A 19,665-nucleotide genomic window follows, 5' to 3' on the forward strand; every position below is an offset into this window, starting at 1 on the left:
ATATATGTGTGTGTGTGTGTGTGTGTGTGTGTGTGTGTGTGTGCACCTGTGTCTTCTAGTGCCTGTAGAGATCAGGAGAAGGCATCAGATCCCCTGGAACTGCAGTTACAGATGGTTGTTAAATGCCATGTGGGTGCTGGGATTCAAATCTGAGTCTTCTTTGAGAGCAGCCAGTGCTCTAAATCACTGAGCCATTTCTCCAGCCCTGGGTTGTCTATTTTTTGTTCATGTATTTGTCTTATTACTACATTTTTTGGTGGATGTTTTGTTGTCCCAAGCATATTTTCCAGCTGAGTACTTAAAAGAAATAATGTCTTCAATAATACATTTTGAGATTCCCCAAGAGTAAGAGGCAGTTTGGGTTTTGACAACTGTACTGCTACTTGTTAACTTTTTAGGAAAGACATGGAGATATAAAGGTAAACCATTTCAACAGAGTTAGGTGCTCTATGAGGTGAAAATGGGAACTGTGGAGGGAGATTTGCAGATGTAGAAGATGATGGAGTAGGGTGTTTGCCCTAATAGATCCTTGTAGATGAAGTAAACCTTGTGCTGAAATTAGGAGACTAATTTCTACAGTTCCTCTGGCATGTGTCATAAATGTTGTAATAGAAACTTGCATCATAAATGGGATAGGAAGAGTGTGAACTACAGATAAGGAACTGAGCTGTAGAGTGACATTGTGAACTAATTTGAATAATGCATCTGGCAGCTGATCTGAATCACATATTAAAAATATCACCACATGGCCTTGGTATCATCAAATTGACAATAACCTTGTAATATAAATTGAGACAAAACTTGGTCTGGTTGAAATACATAGGCTCACAAAAGAGTTGCATTTGCTGTGAGACATTTCTTCAAACAGGGTCTTGCTCAGTCCCAGAGTAAAGCAGAGTTTCTAAGATGACAAGGGGTGAGGATAGAAAAAGATTTGCTACCTTGAGTGTTATATAAGAGAGATGGAACACTCCTGTATTGCTATAGTTTGTTGTCCTGGTCATTGTTGTGATCATTAGACTTTAGGGCTGAGTTGGACAATTCATTGATTTTTCTCCCTTAGCAGTTTGCATAGTATCTTCTAGAACTATGAGAGCTAGTCTTCAGGGAAAAGGCTTCCTGGTCAGTTCCAGCTCCATTGCTCCTGAAGTATGCCCTGTCATTAGCAACAGGGTCTACCTTCAAGCTCTGGGATGTAATCAAGGGCTGTGATAATAGCCTGTGATATTTTGGGAGTCTCTTTTATTACCCTGACCAACAACTTAAAAGGAGGTTTCTCCTGTCTGGCACTGTTTCTTGTTGTATAGCTTTGAGGTATCCACACGCACTCATATTCAGATACTGTATGTGTATTTTTCAGGAGGTTTTTGAGCTAATACTTTAACCTCTGGTTTTTCACACCACTTACACTTTATTTATTTTCTCTCTCTCTCCCTCCCTGTTTAACCTCCCTCCTTCCCCAGTTGAAGGTCCCCCTCTCATTTCCCCCATTTTCCCTTGATAATACCTGTCTCCTATTATCTCATCGTTCATGAGCTCCTTCTTCCCTGGACCCCCATGGTTCCTTGTATAGCCTTCTCTCCTTCCTTTCCAGTTAAGTACCCCCATTTTCCTCCATTTCCTCCTTGGTAACATCTGTTTCCTACTCTCCTCATCTCTTGGGCTTCTTCTTTCCCTTTACCTCCATGGTTCCTTTACATTTCCCTGGCTCTTGTGGTTATATTAGGATATATATTAACATGTAAAGATTTGATGCTAATATCCACAAGTGAGAGAGCCAGGATTGGTGCAGGATCATAAAGAAATGGAGTCCTCCAGGCCTTTGGGAACTTGCTCATATGAACTTACAGCAATGGTGACAGCATGCACAAGACCTACGCAAACTCAGTCCAACTAAAACTCAGCATTGAAATGGAGAAATTGGCAGGAGGCCCTAAACTTAGCTGAGGGACTGCTGGCAGCTGATTGCTGCTGGGTGAGCGAGAGTTGATCATCTTTTAGGGAGTGACTCTAGATAAACTGACTAGACTCCAGTAGATGAACTCACACTGAGAGACATCTGGGTACACAAACTTTAATTTAGAGGCCTTAGATTATGTGACAGGATGTACTAAATCTGGTGGAGGTGCAATTGTGGTGTGTGGATGGGGAGGGGCTCTAAAATTTATGATTAAAATATACTGTACAAATCTCACAGAAATTCAATAAAAACACACATAAAAAAAGACAGAGAGAGAAAGAATGGCCCTGAATTCTGCTTCTAGATTTGAGTCTGTGGATAATGACTTTAAATATTATCTTCTTTCCTAATCAAAGGAATATTTGTTCACTAAGCATCGACTAATTCTTTAGAACTTTCTTTGAGTTCTATTGATACAAATAAGTGAAATAAGCTCAGCTTCATAATTTTAATGGGAACACCATTGCATAAAGCCGAAGATGGAAACAGCAGTTTAGAAAGACACACTAGAGAAACTCGATCATGGTTGTGGATGGCTAGAGACCAGGGTGCTAGTAATTTCTTTTGCCAGGCAGTAAATAAATTCTGTATTAGTCACTCAATAGTATAATATGCAATGTGGTATATGTATTATCTATATTTCTTCAGTTTCCAGGTAAAATGAGATTAAAATAGAATAAGAACTACCTAAGGATGCACAACTAGTAAAGGGACTCCAAACTTTAATTTGTCTGGCTTTAGAGTGTACCCTCAACAGTTACAGGCACACCTACCTGTGTGTCTCAAAGGATTTACCACATATCTCTCTCTCTCTGTGTGTGTGTGTGTGTGTGTGTGTGTGTGTGTGTATGTGTGTATGAGTGAGCATGTTGGTGTGTGTGTGGTATATGCACACCTGTGTATGTGGATGCTCATATCTATGGGCATGTGAAGGCCAGAGGGGGACGTCAGATATTAAGTGAAATGAACCTCCAGCTCAGGTCAGATGTCCTGCTCTGTCACCCTCTGCCTCTCTTTCTCTGTCTCTGTTTCTCTCTCTCTCTCTCTTTAATTATGTGTATGATTATGTATATCTGTGTGTGTGTGTCTGTGTGTGTGTGAATGTGTGTATGAGAATACAGGTTTCTGTGGAGCCAGAAGATCATGTTGAATCCACATAAGTGGTTGGAAACTGCCCAATGTGTTTGCTGTGAATTGAACTCAGGTTCTCTGAAAGAGCAGTGAGTCACTCAGTGAGTGATTTCTCTAGCCCCTATGTCTTATTCTCTTGAGACAGGATTTCTAATGGGAGTAGGCTGACAGTCAGCAAGCTCTGAAACTTGACCACATCTGGCTTTTTATGTGAGTGCTTGGGATTCAAACTCACATCCTCATGCTTATACAGCAACACTCTTACCCACTGAACTCTCTTTTCAGACACCCCACTACAGATGCAAGAATTTCATTAAATACAGTAAAGACATATATTGTAAAGTAGCCCACTAGGTATTTTCCATTTACAATCAGTTTTACAAAACTCCTGTTAAAATTAAGATAGAATTACAGGCAAATGTTCTGGTCAAATAAAAGTAGGAACAAATGAGAGAGTAAGGCTGTATTGTGGTTTGATGAGGACTAGGAAGGTCCGAATTCACATTATCTTCAGAAGTATGATGCGTGGTTAGGAAAAGAACAGAACATGGAGGCGGTTCGGCTTCCTATCCTTGTTTTTTCATAAACTCACAATGTAGATTAGTTAAAGATAAACAGGAAGATGAGCTCATGCCTTGCAAGCCCACGAAAGAGCTACAGAGCTATGACTCTACAATCTGTAAGAATTAAGTATTATACAGGCTTCATTTAGTTTAAATAAGATATATTATTGGAAGAGAAGACTCAATTAAAATTAACATTATTATGTAAAATTTACATATATTTAGACAATCACAAATACTAAATCACAAGACACCTATACACTAAGAAACTCTGAAGTTATTTTTAATTTTTATTATTTCTGGAAATGGCTAACTGTTGACTCACCAAAAGGAAGCAGGAAAGTGACCAGTTATTCTACCTTACTATTAATGCCTCTTAAGTCTCTTCAGATTCTTGTGAACAACCTTTTACATGTAGACTGTTATGTTTTTACAAATTGTTTAAAATCTCCTAGTTGAGTGAAAGTGTTTATTTGAAAATTAATTTAACAGCAAAGGTAATTTGTGGTTTTTCTCCATAGCCAGCTATTCCATGGGATTTATCTTTTAATAGCTTGTTAAGAACTTGGATGAAGACATGAAAATCATGAATACAAAAATTCAGCTCAAGCAAAGTTAAGAAGCAAATGTCGGATTCACACTCAATGTAGTTTAATGGGCTGCGGTCGTAAATTCCGTACCTGCCCTTTCTCATCGTTAGGATTTCCTTCTAGTATAGGAAATAAATGTCATTGCTTCATTGCAATTTGTGCAGAAGCTTATTTATTATAAACTCATTAAGAACTGGTCTTTGATGTAAGCTTCCTATACTATAGGGTGTTAATGTAGCAGGGACATCAGAGTGAGGAGATGATAGCCTTTAGTATGTCACTGTGTCTATGTTGAGGATTGTTTAACTGGTGCTTTGGGAAGAGCCTCGGATGGTGAGGGACTTTACAGTTTATTTCAAGAGTTTAGAGGCAACAGCTATGTTTAACATGGAAAACCAAGATTGTACCAGGAAATCACACTCCTTTTATCTTCTGTTTCGATTGTCAATTTTAGAAAAATTGTTATCCAGAGCATGTTTGTGGGTAGAAGTTTCCAGGAAAAAGATTTCATCTCTGGACAAGAAAATAAAATGATTTTGACAGTAAAACAGCCTGATGTCATTGGAGGAATTAAAACAGGAAGTTTCCTTTTGTTGTAGCCTATCAGAGAAGAGACAGTGGGATATGTAGGGAATGGGATGTGCATATGGCTCTGTTGGTTGCATTGTTTTAGAATTACATGTCTTATGACAAATGCTGGTGAGGATGCAGGGGGACAGCTTTCTGTTTAAAATGCACTCATTGTGCTGTGGTCGGAATGTATGTAACATCTTCCCCTTCACCTCCATAGCGATGGTTTTAGGAGGCGAGACGTTTGGATGGTGAGGCCATGAGGGTAGTGTGTGTGACTGAGACTAGTTTATACTGTGTGAGGAGGGAGAAGGCATGTACTTAAGTCATCCCCCGCTCCAGACCCCAAATATGCTTTAATCCTGGGCTTTCCGACTTCCAGAACTTTGAGAAAGAAATGTTTGTTTTGATAAATTGCTTAGTTTTTATACAACATCAACTTTGAACTGACGTTGACATTCTAACCCAGGCATGCTAATAACAGGAGATTCCAGTGCTCAAGAGGCTGAAACAGAAAGAGCATGAATTCAAGTTTAGCCTGGACTACTTAGTGAGCTCCAGACCCTGCCTCAAACAAAACAGAAGCAAAAGGAAAAAACAAAAGCAAAAAATAAGCGATTCCTACTTAACATAAACTTTTCCTTCTTTGCTTCTCTAGCTTCATGTTTCTCAGCCCATCATTCCAACTCAAATCTATATCTAACTTCTTAAACGTGTGTGTGTGTGTGTGTGTGTGTGTGTGTGTGTGTGTGTGTATGCCAGGTGAGCCTTCTCTCCAGGCCCAATATTGTGCAACTTTTAATTTATATTGTGTACACTATGCTCCTGTTTGCCATCCATTATTATTCATATTGTCTGTTCCAGCATGGATGCATGTCTCATTCCTAGATTTCTTTGATTCCTTCCTCTTGGAACTTCAGGTCTTTGGTTAATCAAGGAAGGTTCACTGGTCTAGCATTTAGATCTAATTTTCTATCACACCGGCTCATATTCTATATTTCCCATTTCAGCATTTGTCATTGTTATAATTCACTTTTGCTTATGTGGCCATTTGATTAAGTATTTTTTCCCCTACCAAATAGAAACAGCCTAAGGGAAAATATTTTTTCTATCTTTAGTTCACTCCTGGTGACTTGCAGTTTGTACATATCACAATAAATATGTGTTGGAATAATGTAAGTGGAACAGATAACATTTACTGTATAGAGAAATGAACAGTCATGAAATAATGTTATTCAGTGGCCCTAAGGTGCTGTGAATTTTATACACTGCTTACATGTTAGATTGTTTGTTCACTTTTCACAAAAGCCCTAAAATGTAGGACAATCCTATTGCCATGTTATATGTAGTTATATTGTTTCTATTATTTATATTATATTTATGTTATTATTTCAAACAGCTAATATCCATGATACTAGGTTAGATTAGATTTATAGGCAGTTAATTAGTTGACAACAAATAGTAAATAACACACTTAAGCTACGAAACTACATATTTGAAATTTTAGGAACTTGTGCCCTGGCAGATGTTTTGTTCTTTTATAGTTTGCTTCAAATAATATAACGTTTTATAATTCTCTACAGAGTTGTGTTAGTTTGGGTACTATAGCAACATACCATAGAGAGGGTGACTTAAAGAGCACAAATATGAATTTCTTGTAGTTCTTGAGTTTGGGAAATATAAAATCAAGCTGCCGTAGGTTCAGTGTGTCTGTGAGGGTGCAGGTGACTTGAGGCTGTATTTGAACATTATGTTGAAGATATAGACAGACAGTCATGCAGAGAGACACAGAGTGATCTAGTCGTTTCCTGTTCCAGGGCTTCTAATCCTAATCTTTTAAACTAATTTCCCAATAATTTTAATACTTTGAGTTTGAGGACTTATGCTTCAGTAAACGAACTAAGCACACAACATGCAATCCATAGAAAGAGCTAAGGTTTTATTAATGTCTGTTCATTTAAAGTATATTTATAGTTTTAAAATTACATTGCATCAGCATCAGGAATTCTCAGTTCATCTGTCTCAAGAGACCTCAAGAAACAAGACATGAACTGTGAAAATTACACTGCCCTCTAGTGACAGCTAACTTGATGGCATTTGAAAACTAGAGTGGCACTTTGATAGGCAAATCATTTGGATAGAAATGGCCTGTGATTTTACTTCGGGGAGCATTCCAGGGAGTGGATGCTTGTGGAGGCCATGGCTAGATAGTGACTAAATAAAACAAATAGACCTAGCAAATATATATGCTTAGAATGCTACTCAAGTAGTAAGTAGATACAATGTTTATCTTATAAGTGTGCCACTTAAAAATGGATCTTTTAAAGTCTTTGTTTTCTTTACCCTCTCCACTGTTTCTGAACGTGTGAGTTTTATAGTCTGAGAACCCAGAAAAAAGTTCTGGTTTTAGTTTAAAGAACCGAGTTCAGGAAACATATGTGAGGAAATGAATCATTGGTAAAATTTTCAGTTGAATTTTGCATCATAAGGAAGGAAAGGACTGCCAAAATAATGTCCATCCTTCCCAAAGGGGCACTTAAAGTCACTTTGACTTAAATTATTGTGTGGTTTAATGTAAATACAATAATTAAACACTTCCAGACATGTAATAACTAGTTATAAAGAATTTTCTTCAAAGCATTGAACCCCAAAGGACATATAAATAATTTATTTGTATTTCTTAAGCCCTGAACTTTTGTGTTAAATTAGATTTTACTTGACATATTTGAAGTAAAAATACTGTCTTGGTGTATTAATATTGCAGATACACTGTCATTTTGAATACCTTGAGCTAAAATTTTCTTATCATATGCAGATGCCAGATCGAAAGAAATAAGGTAATTGTATTTCTCTAAAGGCCTAGATAAACAAACACATCACTCTCAAATGATAATGACTTTGTTGATTAAGGTGAGAAAATTATATTTATCATCTCTATGGATCATCTAAGGAGGGCTCTATCTTTGTCCACTCGCTAGTATATTCATTGAACTACATCCCTAGGGTATTCTAACTCTCGATATAGAATAGTCTAAGTGGACATATTAATTACTTTTTATATCTTTCAAGGAAAATTATTGCTTTCTTCTCAAACACTAGTTATTATGCTGTCTTCCCTTTGGGAGCAATATTTCATATGTTGGCAATAAACACTGCATAGCAGAGTTGATATTTTGCTAAGCATTAATTTGGAACTCTTGGGGGCACAGACAAATTCAAGATAAGAAAACACCCTCTCTGTGCATGTTGCTTAGCATCCTTGAAAGAGACTTATTTTGTGCCTACTTCAGGAAAATTATATAGATAGGACTCTACCTTTTATCTTTTTCCTTGTGCATAGTGCTAGACAATAACAGATGACAGTCTTGCAGGAGTTTGATTTAAAACCATCACCTTAAATTACTTCATCAATACCAAAGGTACTGTTTTCTTTTTTTTTCAAAATATATGTTCTGTTATGTGATTGTGATTTACTTGTGTGAGTGGAGCATAGACTGTATGTGATGTAGATTCAGTGCTCACCCAGAAAGTAATGCTCCTGTTATTATGAATATCAGAAATACATTATGTGATAGGCATTGGATTAAGTTCTTCTCATGCATAATTTTCTTTCTTTTATTTTATTTTGATTTTGGTTTGGGAAGGTGTTGAGGCACGGTTCCATTGCATATCTCAGACTGTTCTGGAGCTGCCCAGGGTCTCTTTGAATGTACTATCCTCTTGCTTCTGCTTTCTAAGCACTTGAATTCTTGACATTTACCCCCATGTGCAGCATTTTTAGAAAAAATTTAAATGGACAGAATCCAATCATTGTTGGTCCTCAGTTCCTGGCACAGAGTATTTGTTTAGCCACAATTCTATTTTTTTTGTTTTTACATGCATTACTTAATATTAATGTAAGACCATAGGTGTATTTACAATTGCAAATAATTTATATTTGCATATTTAGTTCTACTTTATCATAAACTTCATATCTTGCAAGAGAGTGCCATTATAATCTCTTTGGGTTTGGGTTCCTCTTTTACCTAATGTTGGAAAAAAATACTTGTATCTCATACATCTACTTAATGCATGTTATGATTGATTGTGAACTTAAATGTTTCAAAAAATTCTCACCTATGCTGATTCATATGCATGTTTATTGAAAATTTGTAGTTTGTTTTTGATACTTAAGTCTTTAATCATTCAAGAAATAATGATTTGAGCTTACTTTAAAGAAAGATAAACTCTTGCATTTTTTTCCTTCTCATTAATTGGTCTCTCTTGGGGCTGGAGGGATGGCTCAGGACTTAAGAGAACTGGCTACTCTTGTAGAAGACCTGGGTTCAAATCCCAGGACCCATGTGGAGGCTGACAACCATTTATAACTTCAGTTCCAGGGGATTCAATGCCCTCTTCTGGCCTCTGCAGACACTGCACAACATCAGTGCACTTACATGCAGGCAATACACTCATACACAGAAAATAAAAATAAATAAGTCAAAAGAATTTTTAAATAGTCTCTCCTATTGCCTAATTGCACACACAATTCATATCAGACGCCACAGCTCAATATACTTGTATATGCAGCTTTGTCTTGCTGGTTGGGTGATTTATTTCTCCACAAAAGGATCCTATACCTCACTGTAATTTTATAGTAAGTTCCTTCATACAGAGGTAAGATTCTTCCATCTTGTGGTGCCTTACCTTTTGTGATTTAGATTTTGTACAGACATTTTTTAGTTAGTCATGTTTCATTAAAAAATAACTATTATTTTTATTGAGCCAAGATCACCCTGCAACTTTAGCTGGCCTGGATCTCTCTATATAAACAAGTGTGACCTTTATCTCATAGAGATCCACCTGCCTCTGCCTCCCTAGGGCTGGGATTACAGATGTGTGCCATCGTATCTGCAGTCTGTTAGGGTTTTGACTGGCATTTTATTAGGTTCATAAATCAACCTTGAGATATTAACATCATTATCTACGAAGTCTTCCAATGAAAAAATTGGAATTAACTGTCATGTGGGTGCTGGGAACTGATCCTGGATCCTCTGCAAGAGCAGCCAGTGCCCCTAAATTGATAATTTTTAGATTATTTAAAATAATGGATTTAAGTTTTTGTTGCTAATTTTTGAGAAAATAAACTTTATGCCATTTATACTTTAAAATGTAGTAGTAAGCAATATGGTTATATATCCCATGTCATAAACATCTCATTAAAAGCCTAAATATAGAGCCAGACATGTGGAGCTTGATTTTAATCTCAGAACCTGGGAGACAGAGGCAGGTGGATCTCTGTGTGATCAAGGCCAACCTGGTCCACATGGTTAGATTATGGGTCTTGAAGTTTCTGGTAACAACCTGATGAAAATTGAGTTCTATTTCCATTTATTAGTTTTTTATTACTATAAATATAGTGACTTAAGCAGTATACCTTTGTTAGCTCATGGTTCTACAAGTCAGAAGACTAGGAGAGCTCACTTAATTTCTTTATTCTGCAATTCAAATGGGTGAAATGAAGTGGTCCTAGTTGGGAGCCCTAGTTGGGCTCCTGAGGAGCTCTGGGAAGAGTCTGCTTATAAGGTTATATAGGCTGTTGAGAAACTACTGTCTTTTCAGAGAAGGATTGATTTCATTTTTTTTTCTATTGTCAATGAAGGCTTCTCTTAACTCCAAAAGCATCTCACTGCTACTTAGATTATGAATATATCAGAGACAGCAAATCTGTGTGCATGGGAGCACTCCCTCACCCATTTTTCTTTGACATCCTTTTTTGTCCAATGTCCATTCCTTCCAATGGGAAGAAGTTAACACTTCTTAAATTTTCACTGGGTGAAAATTTAAATTTCACTACATCCACCAGAGTGACTTAAGATAATGACCATAATTTAAGTTCCATAATCATAATCCCACTTGCAAAATATATTCAGTAAGTAATAAGAATCTTTGCAAGTTCTAGTTAAATTAATTAAAACTTGGAGATTTATTTATGTTTGAGTGTGTGTATGTATGTGTGTGTGTGAGAGAGAGAGATAGAGAGACAGAGAGAGAGAAGTGGGGAATGGCTTAGTGAGTAGTTTACTTATTTATTGATATTTGAAAATAATTACACTATAATTATATTAATTTAATAGCTGTTCAATCTAATGATCATGAATGGACAGAAAATTCAGGTTGCCTTCATAGGGACTACAGATGAGCGTTTGACACAGTGAGAGGATAGAATATGTATAGCGCTTCATGGTTCACCTTTCCTTCTTCAGTTTTTCTCTTTTCATTTTAAGAAACACTGGAGTTCAATGAAGGATCAAGTGATGCAACAAATTTCCAGAGATACCTTTAAAATTTCTCTTCTCTACTTTCCCTTTCTGTCTCCCTTCTTTCTTTCCTTTCTTCCTCCTTCTTCAAACAACAGAATAAAACAAATTTTTATAATAATAAAATTTATTGAGTAAGAAACTTCTTGTGAATATTTTACAGTAATTTATGATGATACTGTTTTCTATCTTTGCAGATGACTAAGGCACAGATTAGAAAATATAAATGATTTTACCATACCTTGGGAAAGACAATAGTTTTAATCTAGTATATCTGATTTCAAGGCCTGTGACACAAACTATTCTGTACTAAGAATCTATTCAAGAATCTATTCTCTTCATTTCTCTTTTCCTTGTCTCACAAACTTGCTGTTTTTAAATATTTTCTTTGAGACTACATTTTTAATATTTAAGAGATCCATTAGTAAAACATTTGTACTTATATATATGAAATTTATTTACCTGAATTTATTTTTTTTCATTCTGTCACTTTACAGAAGGTTTATTTAGTGCCATTTTGATGGGTAGATTTGCATATGAATTCTGGGAGTAATAGTAATGGACAAACGAGTGCTCATAAAGTTCACAGTTTTTAAAAATCTGTATTTCTCCTTTCTATATGTAATCCTGTATTTCATGTAGACAGAGAGACTTAATCTTCTGTTAATAATGGGGTTTTCAGTCACTATTCATAATGCTTTTCTATGATACAGTGACCTGATCATTTTAAAGTTATCGATAGTCACATGCTTCATGAGTAAAGTCACCACAAACACTTTAAGTGTAGAACCAAGTTTAGTGTTGTAGCTGAATACATGGCTATCAGAATGCTCATATCTTTGAAGATTCAATTCAATTTTTCATTTACTGAATGCTATGATTATGTTAAGTCTGAGGATAAAATGCTGGACAAAAGACAGGACCTTGCTTCTTAGAAACAACCTGGATTTGGAGAACTAGTAGGAAAAAAGGTCAGTTTCTGTAATCTTAGATCCTATTGTTGAGAGCCAGATATAAGGAGAGATTAGAATTTTAAAGTATATTTGTTTCTCCGTGAGTGGTCTTGTGATAATCAAGAAAATGTAGAGGAAACTCAAAAGTTTGAAAATTAATCAGACACAAGTCCATTAATGAGTATACTAACTGAAGAGGAGGTGCTGGCCAGGACCACAGGAGTAACTCATATCCAAAGAATGCAGTGAATCAAGCAGGCTTGATGGGAGATGAAATTCAAGATCTCAATTTGGCTAGCAGATTGTACTGGCAATTGAGATGTAATGTATATGGCTCAGGGGAGCTATTGGAAGAAGTTAGTTCCATTTCTTTTAATTCTTTCCCGCCATGTCCTTTGATGCTTTTTTTCCCGCTATTTTTTAACCTGAGGTGAAAAGAATCATACAGTCTGTGATACAAATTCATCTCTTATAGTTCTGTGGTTTGGGACAAGATATGCACTTTCTCAAATGGTTAGAGATATCATCTGCAAAATGAATGAAATAGTTTCTAGCTTAGAGGTAGAAAGTTTGGGAGACATCTTATATTCACTGAGACAACCTGTTCTAAACCATTCAGTTACAACACTAAACGTGGTTCCTATACTTATAGTTTTTATGGTGATTTTATTCATGAAGCCTGTGACTATCAAAAACTTTAAAATGGTCAGCTCATGGTATCACAGAAAAGCATCATGAATGGTGGCTGAAGTGGTGAGGCAGTGGTTACTGTGCTAACTTTAAAGAGTTGAGATTGTTATTGTCCGTTCTTAATTTATGTTCATTTAAAATAATTATTTTCATGTTTCTAATGAAAATTAAACTTTAAAGCTAAGTTTACTCAGTAACTTTGGGGGAATATACAATTACATCTACTTGCTCTAATTTAATATTTGTCTTAATTTCACGACTTATAAACAGTGCAGTTTAGCTAACTATCTCAAGACTGGGGCTCTCAGTTCAGGTTACATATTAGAATCATTTGGAAAGATTTCAGAAGTGGTATCCAGAAACTATCCCAAGCCACTGAAATGAGGATTTCTGGCTGTGGATCTGTTTATTATTTTGTATCAGTGCTTCATTTCTGAGATGACAATAATGTTATCTCACCCTATACTACATACTTCACCTAAGGATTACATTAAAAATCTATTCCATAGCAATCGATGAAGTGATAAACTAAAATAAAATGTAAGGTGATCTTAAAGCATTTCAGAAATCTCATACTCTTAAGGAGACTGCCATTTATAAGAGAAAAATGAGAAAGCACAAGAAGTCAAAAATAACTTGTCGTATTTTGAATGGAAGCAACAGAATAAGTGTGCCAGAAATCCTATCTCCACCACACTATGTGGGAAGTGTTAATGAATATGTTGTGGCTTTCTCTAAAATTGCTTAAATATTTGTGCCTTAGTTTTCTTTAATGATTAAAGAATAAGAACGAGGTCTTTTACAGATGGAAAGGGCTGTTAGGAGAGAACACTTATAGGGCAGTTGTCTAAAACTGGTGCTTGCAATGTTCATTCACTAATCAGTCAAACAAAATATGTATGACCTGCCATGAGCTTTATTTGAAGCCAAATTATAGAAGCACTGTGAAGTAGTGATTAGTTGAACATATGCTTGAGCCAGTCTTTGGATTTGCATTTTGGCTCAATAACTCTGATTTTGGGTTTTTTGTTGTTGTTGGACAAAATCTTCATTTCAGAATGACACAATATTTTCCCATATAGAAGAGAATTTACATTATTTACTTCCTGAAGTTTCAAAGGAAGTTTAATATGCTTATAAATGTAAAGTGACCAAATTGTGTATGACCAGTAAAAATATCTAAAGTATCTATTCTATATCATTCTTTATTTATTCTTACATAGAAATATTTTAACAGTGACCAAGCAGAAATGGTATTCCCAAACCAAAGACCAAAAATAACAGGAGACAAGCATATGAGAACAGGAAACAAAAACTAAAGGCTGTGTTTGTTCCAAGGTACACTCAAATAAATGAATCACTGTTTTACAAGGCACTGTCTTCTTTATTATTTTCTTTTACTAAAAACACTGTAATTATGTTCCTTATGTATTACAGAAGGCATGATATGCATAATTGCACCTACATACTGATCCTAGGGGACGCAATGCTTAGTGAAATAAACCAGGCCCAAAAGAGAAATAACATGATGTCACTTATATCTGAAATCTAAAATAGTAGAATTCAAAGAAGCACTGAGCAGGGTGAGGATTAGCAGGGGTTGGCGTTGGTGGATCAGGAAGGGAGCATATTAGTTGAAGGGTAGATGAGAGGAGCAAGTTCTGATCTCCACTTACACAATATGATGATAACTAATAATAATATGTGTTTCACAATACAGAGGAGAGGGTAGAATTGTAATGTTCTTAGTACAGGAATGATACATTTTGATAATGATCATGAGGTGGTGCATTTCATTAGCCTAGCTTGATCATTCTACCATGTATGATCATATAAATATTTCATATAAATATGTACAATACTTGTCAATTAAAAATAAAAATAGGTGACTGGAGAGAGTGTTAAAAGACATCATAGGATAGTACAAAAGCACTGAGAGTGTTTATAATGTTGGGATCTTCCATTTTCAAGTCAGAAAGTACTCAAGAGGACTAGAGTATAATGTGAAACCTCAAAATGAGTACAGTTACTGAGGAGAAGGGGTTAGAGACAGGTGTGCTGTGTAAGCGAGCAAGCCCTGCAGAAACCAAGAGAGGATTCCAAAGAAAGGGAGAGAACACAAATGAGATTTCACTTAGAACTCATGTGAGCTTATTAGTGAACACAGATTCTATTACCACCCTATTGTGTAGGCACAGAACACATAGTGCCAAGACTATGGAAATCTAAAACCCAGGAGATAAAATGAAAGATAGCAAGACATTGACCTTGATGTGGAAGAATCACAGAAGCAATTGTATCACCAGTAGAAATAAGAAAAGTGTATTATGACCATTCAGAGCAGAAAGAAGCTAGTTTTTCTCAGGGGGCTTTAGAAAAAAAGGACTGTTGAGACTGTGCAAGGACTGGGTGTTTACATTGGTTGAGAGAGAGAGAGAGAGAGACAGAGAGAGAGACAGAGAGACAGAGAGAGCGAGTTGGGTGAGACTTGCATAGTGCTGGCTGGGGTTACTTTTCATTTCTACTTGACTGTGTTTTGACTCTTGTCTCATTTGTTCAGTTAGCATTGTGTCTAAGCAGAGCTTCTGCCTCTGTCTTGAACTTCAACTGCGGCCTCATCCTTTTACCCATGTGCCGGACACTCCTGGCTTATCTTCGAGGATCACAGAAGGTATGACAAAAATTCCTATTCACAAGGTCTGGCAGGAGATCAAGTGTAATACTCACATGTTCGTACTCCTGTAGCTTTTATGAACTGATTTCATTTAGAAGATTTCATCTCAGTGATGGTAAGAGGCACATTGCAGAAGGGTATTCTGCAAAACCAGATGGGGATTGTAGACTTATGAGCACTGCTTTCAGGTATTTGCTCAGCACTTCACGAACATATTCATGACTCCTCACAAGAGTTCTGCAATCAGATATTCCTGGTCCATTTTATACAAGATGACCTGAGGCATAGAGAGCATGGCGTGACCAAGATTAGAGACGAGTGAATGGCATGGCTGAAATTAATCTCTGTTCTGAGCTCTTTCTAAGTTATCCTACCTCACCCAGATCCCTGTTTTCACTTAACAAAATCCAGCTATGCAACCAAGAGACCTGTGGCCTTTGAATACACATAGAATGACTGCTCTTGCTGGCAGCTTACCTTCACTTGATACACATGCTCACTTTGAGATGTACAGTGGGCTAAAAGATGACTCGATTGAACAGTGGTTATCATTTAGAATATTCCCATAGTGAAGTGAAGGAAGCAAGAAACAAAAACACTTTCCCATTCTTTTAGGAAAACTTAACTAAATTTAATTTGGCTTTGATTATTCTTTTTACATGTGTGACCGTGCACATATTGGGTGAGTATGTGCTTATTCCTTACTAAAACAATTAAGCATGCATAAGTTGATGACTGTGTTTTAAGAGGCGTTTTTGGTTTGAAGTTGCTCCCATTATATATAAAGTTTGTACTGCAGATTTACTCTAGGAAAACTTCTCAGTATTTTTCATGTAATTATATTTGGAAACTCTTTATCTTAATGCAGTCATTTGTGCAAATAACATTCCCTAGGTTGCCTACCATTGTTAAAAGCTAGAATTTGATCCCTGTGGCTGGCCATTCATTTGGCATGAAAAAAGAAAGGTAAGTGGCAGGAAGTGAAAAGTTCTCAGCATACTGTCTCAGTATGTAAAAGGTCTTAAAGAGTTGTTCCCCAGTGTGAAGCACAGATATTCAAATATTTTTGATGTTTATTTTTCTATAAGATCAAGCAGGCATTTAAAAATCATAGATGAGAACAGTGTTCATTAAAAATAATCTTATTTTTGGAACACAGAGGAAATCATACATTTTATGAAATTCAAGCTTTTCAGAAATATGGCAAATAATAAAAGAAACGTTCCCCTAATTGTGCTCTGACCAAACAGCTGATGTGATGGCTGAGGACAAATGTCAGGAGAGCTGTCAGCAGACAATGGCATTCACTTGGAATGGTAGAAAATCACAGTGTATTTGATGCTTCTCACCTAACAACATGTCTTCCAAATATTTTCAAGTGAATAACATACCTTCTTGTGTTCATTTTAATGGCTTCAGTGAGACATGCTGTAATTCACTCGCTATTGGCTAACAGATTTTTGCTGTATTTCCAAGTTTTTGATGTCATGAGCAACACTGCAGTGAGAAACGTTGTGCGTATTTCAGGGTTGCAGCACTCTTACTGTATTGACTCATTTGTATGCAGGTTCCAAGCAGGAGAACAAGAAGATTATTAGACAAAAGCAGGACATTCCACATAACCTGTGGGGTTACTATCTGTATTTTCTCAGGTGAGGAACCAAAAAGATGTGCTTTCTTTAGAATTGCCCATTTTACTAACATGGAAACAGTTTATTTTTCTGTATGTTTTCTTCTGTTATGAGCTTACTTGGTGGTTTTCCTATTATAAATGTTAATTTAGTTTTTATGAGTTTGAAGAGGTCTGTTGAGGGGAGCGACAGAAAATGGACGTGACTCATGGCAATTTACCTTCTGATACTGAAATGCTGGATGTAAACTCATAGTGACTTTCTTCTGGAAGTAAATAATTTCATTTAGAAAGATTAGAAGACACTGAATAAATATTTTGAGCCTAAAAGTAATATTGAATGAGCTTACATGAATGAAAATTAAGATGTGAAATTTTCATTTAGAAATATGGCTCCAGCTCAAAATATATATACATATATATAATGTATATTTCTTATAATGATAATTGAGTAGAACAGATATAAGTTTATGGAAATTTATCTATATTTATTTCAAGTGAACAATGTAAAGTGAGAATCTTGTAAGAGTTCATTTAAACTAAGTTTTAATCTTGAACATTTATTTGTGCTCTCGGTTTGGATAAATCTGTAATGACATGTATCCACCATAACAGTATAAACAGAATATTTCCACTTTCCTAAATCTTATCCATATTCTGCTTGTTCATCTTTCTCCTCTTTGACTGACATGTTCTGTCTACATGGTTTTGATTTTTCTTTAGAATGTCATATTACTGGAAACATACAAGACCCGGACTTTTCTGATTTGATTTGTTCACTATGTCATGTAGATTTGAATTCTACCATTGTTTTTTTTGTCACTTGTCGGCTCATTTGTAACATTTCTTTGTCTGGTTGAACCACAGTTCATCCATTCACCTACTGAAGGACATCTTATTTGCTTCGAACTCTTGGCAATTATGATTAAATTTGCTATCCAGCTTTCTTTTCTCTCTCTTTTACTTGTGTGTATATGTGTCATATATGCATTTTATGGATACAGTGCTTTTAAAATATTTAGGAAAAATATGAGGGGAAAATAAGTTAAATTTTGTAAGAAATCAGTGATTGTCTTCCAAAGTAAGCATTTCCATCAGAAGTAAGTGAGAATTCCTATTTCCCCACATCATGGTCACCATTTCATAAGGTCAGTTTTCTGAGTTTTAGCCATTGTTTTAGCATGGAATGTTATTTCATTGCATTTATCTGGCAATATGTGATGTGGAACTTTTTTTATCTGCTTATTTACCACATATATATCTTCTCTGATGAGATATCTATTGAGGTCTTTGATGCATCCTTTAATTAGTTTGCTGGTTATTATTGTTTTATGTGTTCTTTGGATATTTTCATTGAGTCCTTTATCATTTTTTTCATTTACAAGTGGCTTGTCTTCTCCTAATCTTTCCCAGAACAAAACATCTAAATTTAATCATACCTAGTTTATCAATCTATTTTTTTCATAGATTTTTGCCTCTATACTGTTTCTAAAAAGCTAATTTATAGATTCAGTGCAATTCCCATCAAAATATTGATGATATTCTTCATAGAACCAGAGAATATAAACCTACAAATTATATGGAAGAAAAAGAAAAACAATGAATGGCCAAAGTAGTCTTGAGCAAAAAGAACAAAGATGGAGGCAGCATGTTTTCTAATGTCAAAATACATTACAAAGATTGAGTCATCAAAAGAGCATGATGTGGGGTTGGAAGGTAGATAGATCAACACTTAAAAGCTCTTGCTGCTCTTCCAGAGGACCTGAGTTTAGTTCACAGAAACCACACTACATATTTCTCCAGCTCTAGGGGATCCTATGCTCTTGTCTGGCTTCTGGGGGTTGGGGGGAGAGCATACATGGTGTGTGCATGTGCTCACACACATACACACACAAACTACAAACACAAACATACACATGAATGAAAATAAATCTTTAAAATGAGAATAATGTTGGCATCAAAACAGATATACAAAGCTGTGGGGATGGCTCACAAGATAAAAGCACTAGCAAAGCAGGCCTGATGAGATGAGTTCAAACTTCAAAACCCATGTAAAGAGCTAGATACAGTAGCATGCATCTGTCATCCAGCACATCTACAGAAGATGGAAGGTGGGTACCCAGTGCAGCAGAACAACAAAGACCCTGCCTCAAAAAGTGAAAGATAAAAAGTGACTTCTGAGTGTTGTCCTGTGACCTATACACATGTGCAAACAGACACAAATTAATTAAAATAATTAATTAAAAGTAATTAAACAGCCCAGGCACACAGAAATAACCCCAGGCTTTTGCAGCCAAGTTACTCTATATTTGTGACAAAACAGTTGAGAAACAGAGGTCTCTTCAATAAAATGTTCTTGGCACATTGAATCTTCACATGCAGAAAATCACAACTACCTCTCACCCCAAATAAAAGTCAGGTCACAAATGGATCAAAAGCTTAAATGTCAGAAGTAAAACTGAGGGCTGGAGAACTAGCTCAGAACTTCTCCCTCATGAGGACCAAATTTCAGCTACTAACACTCACATGAGATGGTACAGAAATGTCTACTCGAGCTCGATGGAATCCAGCACCCTCTTGTGACATCCGCGTGAACGCTCTACAC

At 36.0% G+C, this 19,665-nt stretch overlaps 1 protein-coding gene across 3 annotated transcripts in view; it reads left to right on the forward strand.

Annotated features, from left to right (window-relative positions):
* Nox4 (NADPH oxidase 4) overlaps window positions 1-19,665 on the forward strand; it is a 161,257-nt gene that overhangs the window by 20,259 nt on the left and 121,333 nt on the right. For all 3 annotated transcript variants that reach the window (XM_029556406.1, XM_029556407.1, XM_008853620.2), the window contains exons 3-4: window positions 15,317-15,427; window positions 16,998-17,082. In XM_029556406.1, coding sequence (XP_029412266.1) covers window positions 15,317-15,427; window positions 16,998-17,082 — 196 coding nt within the window. The remainder of the gene's footprint in view (window positions 1-15,316; window positions 15,428-16,997; window positions 17,083-19,665) is intronic.

This window comes from Nannospalax galili, unplaced genomic scaffold (assembly GCF_000622305.1).
Source record: "Nannospalax galili isolate Female #2095 unplaced genomic scaffold, S.galili_v1.0 scaffold347, whole genome shotgun sequence".
NCBI classification, from domain to species: domain Eukaryota; kingdom Metazoa; phylum Chordata; class Mammalia; order Rodentia; family Spalacidae; genus Nannospalax; species Nannospalax galili.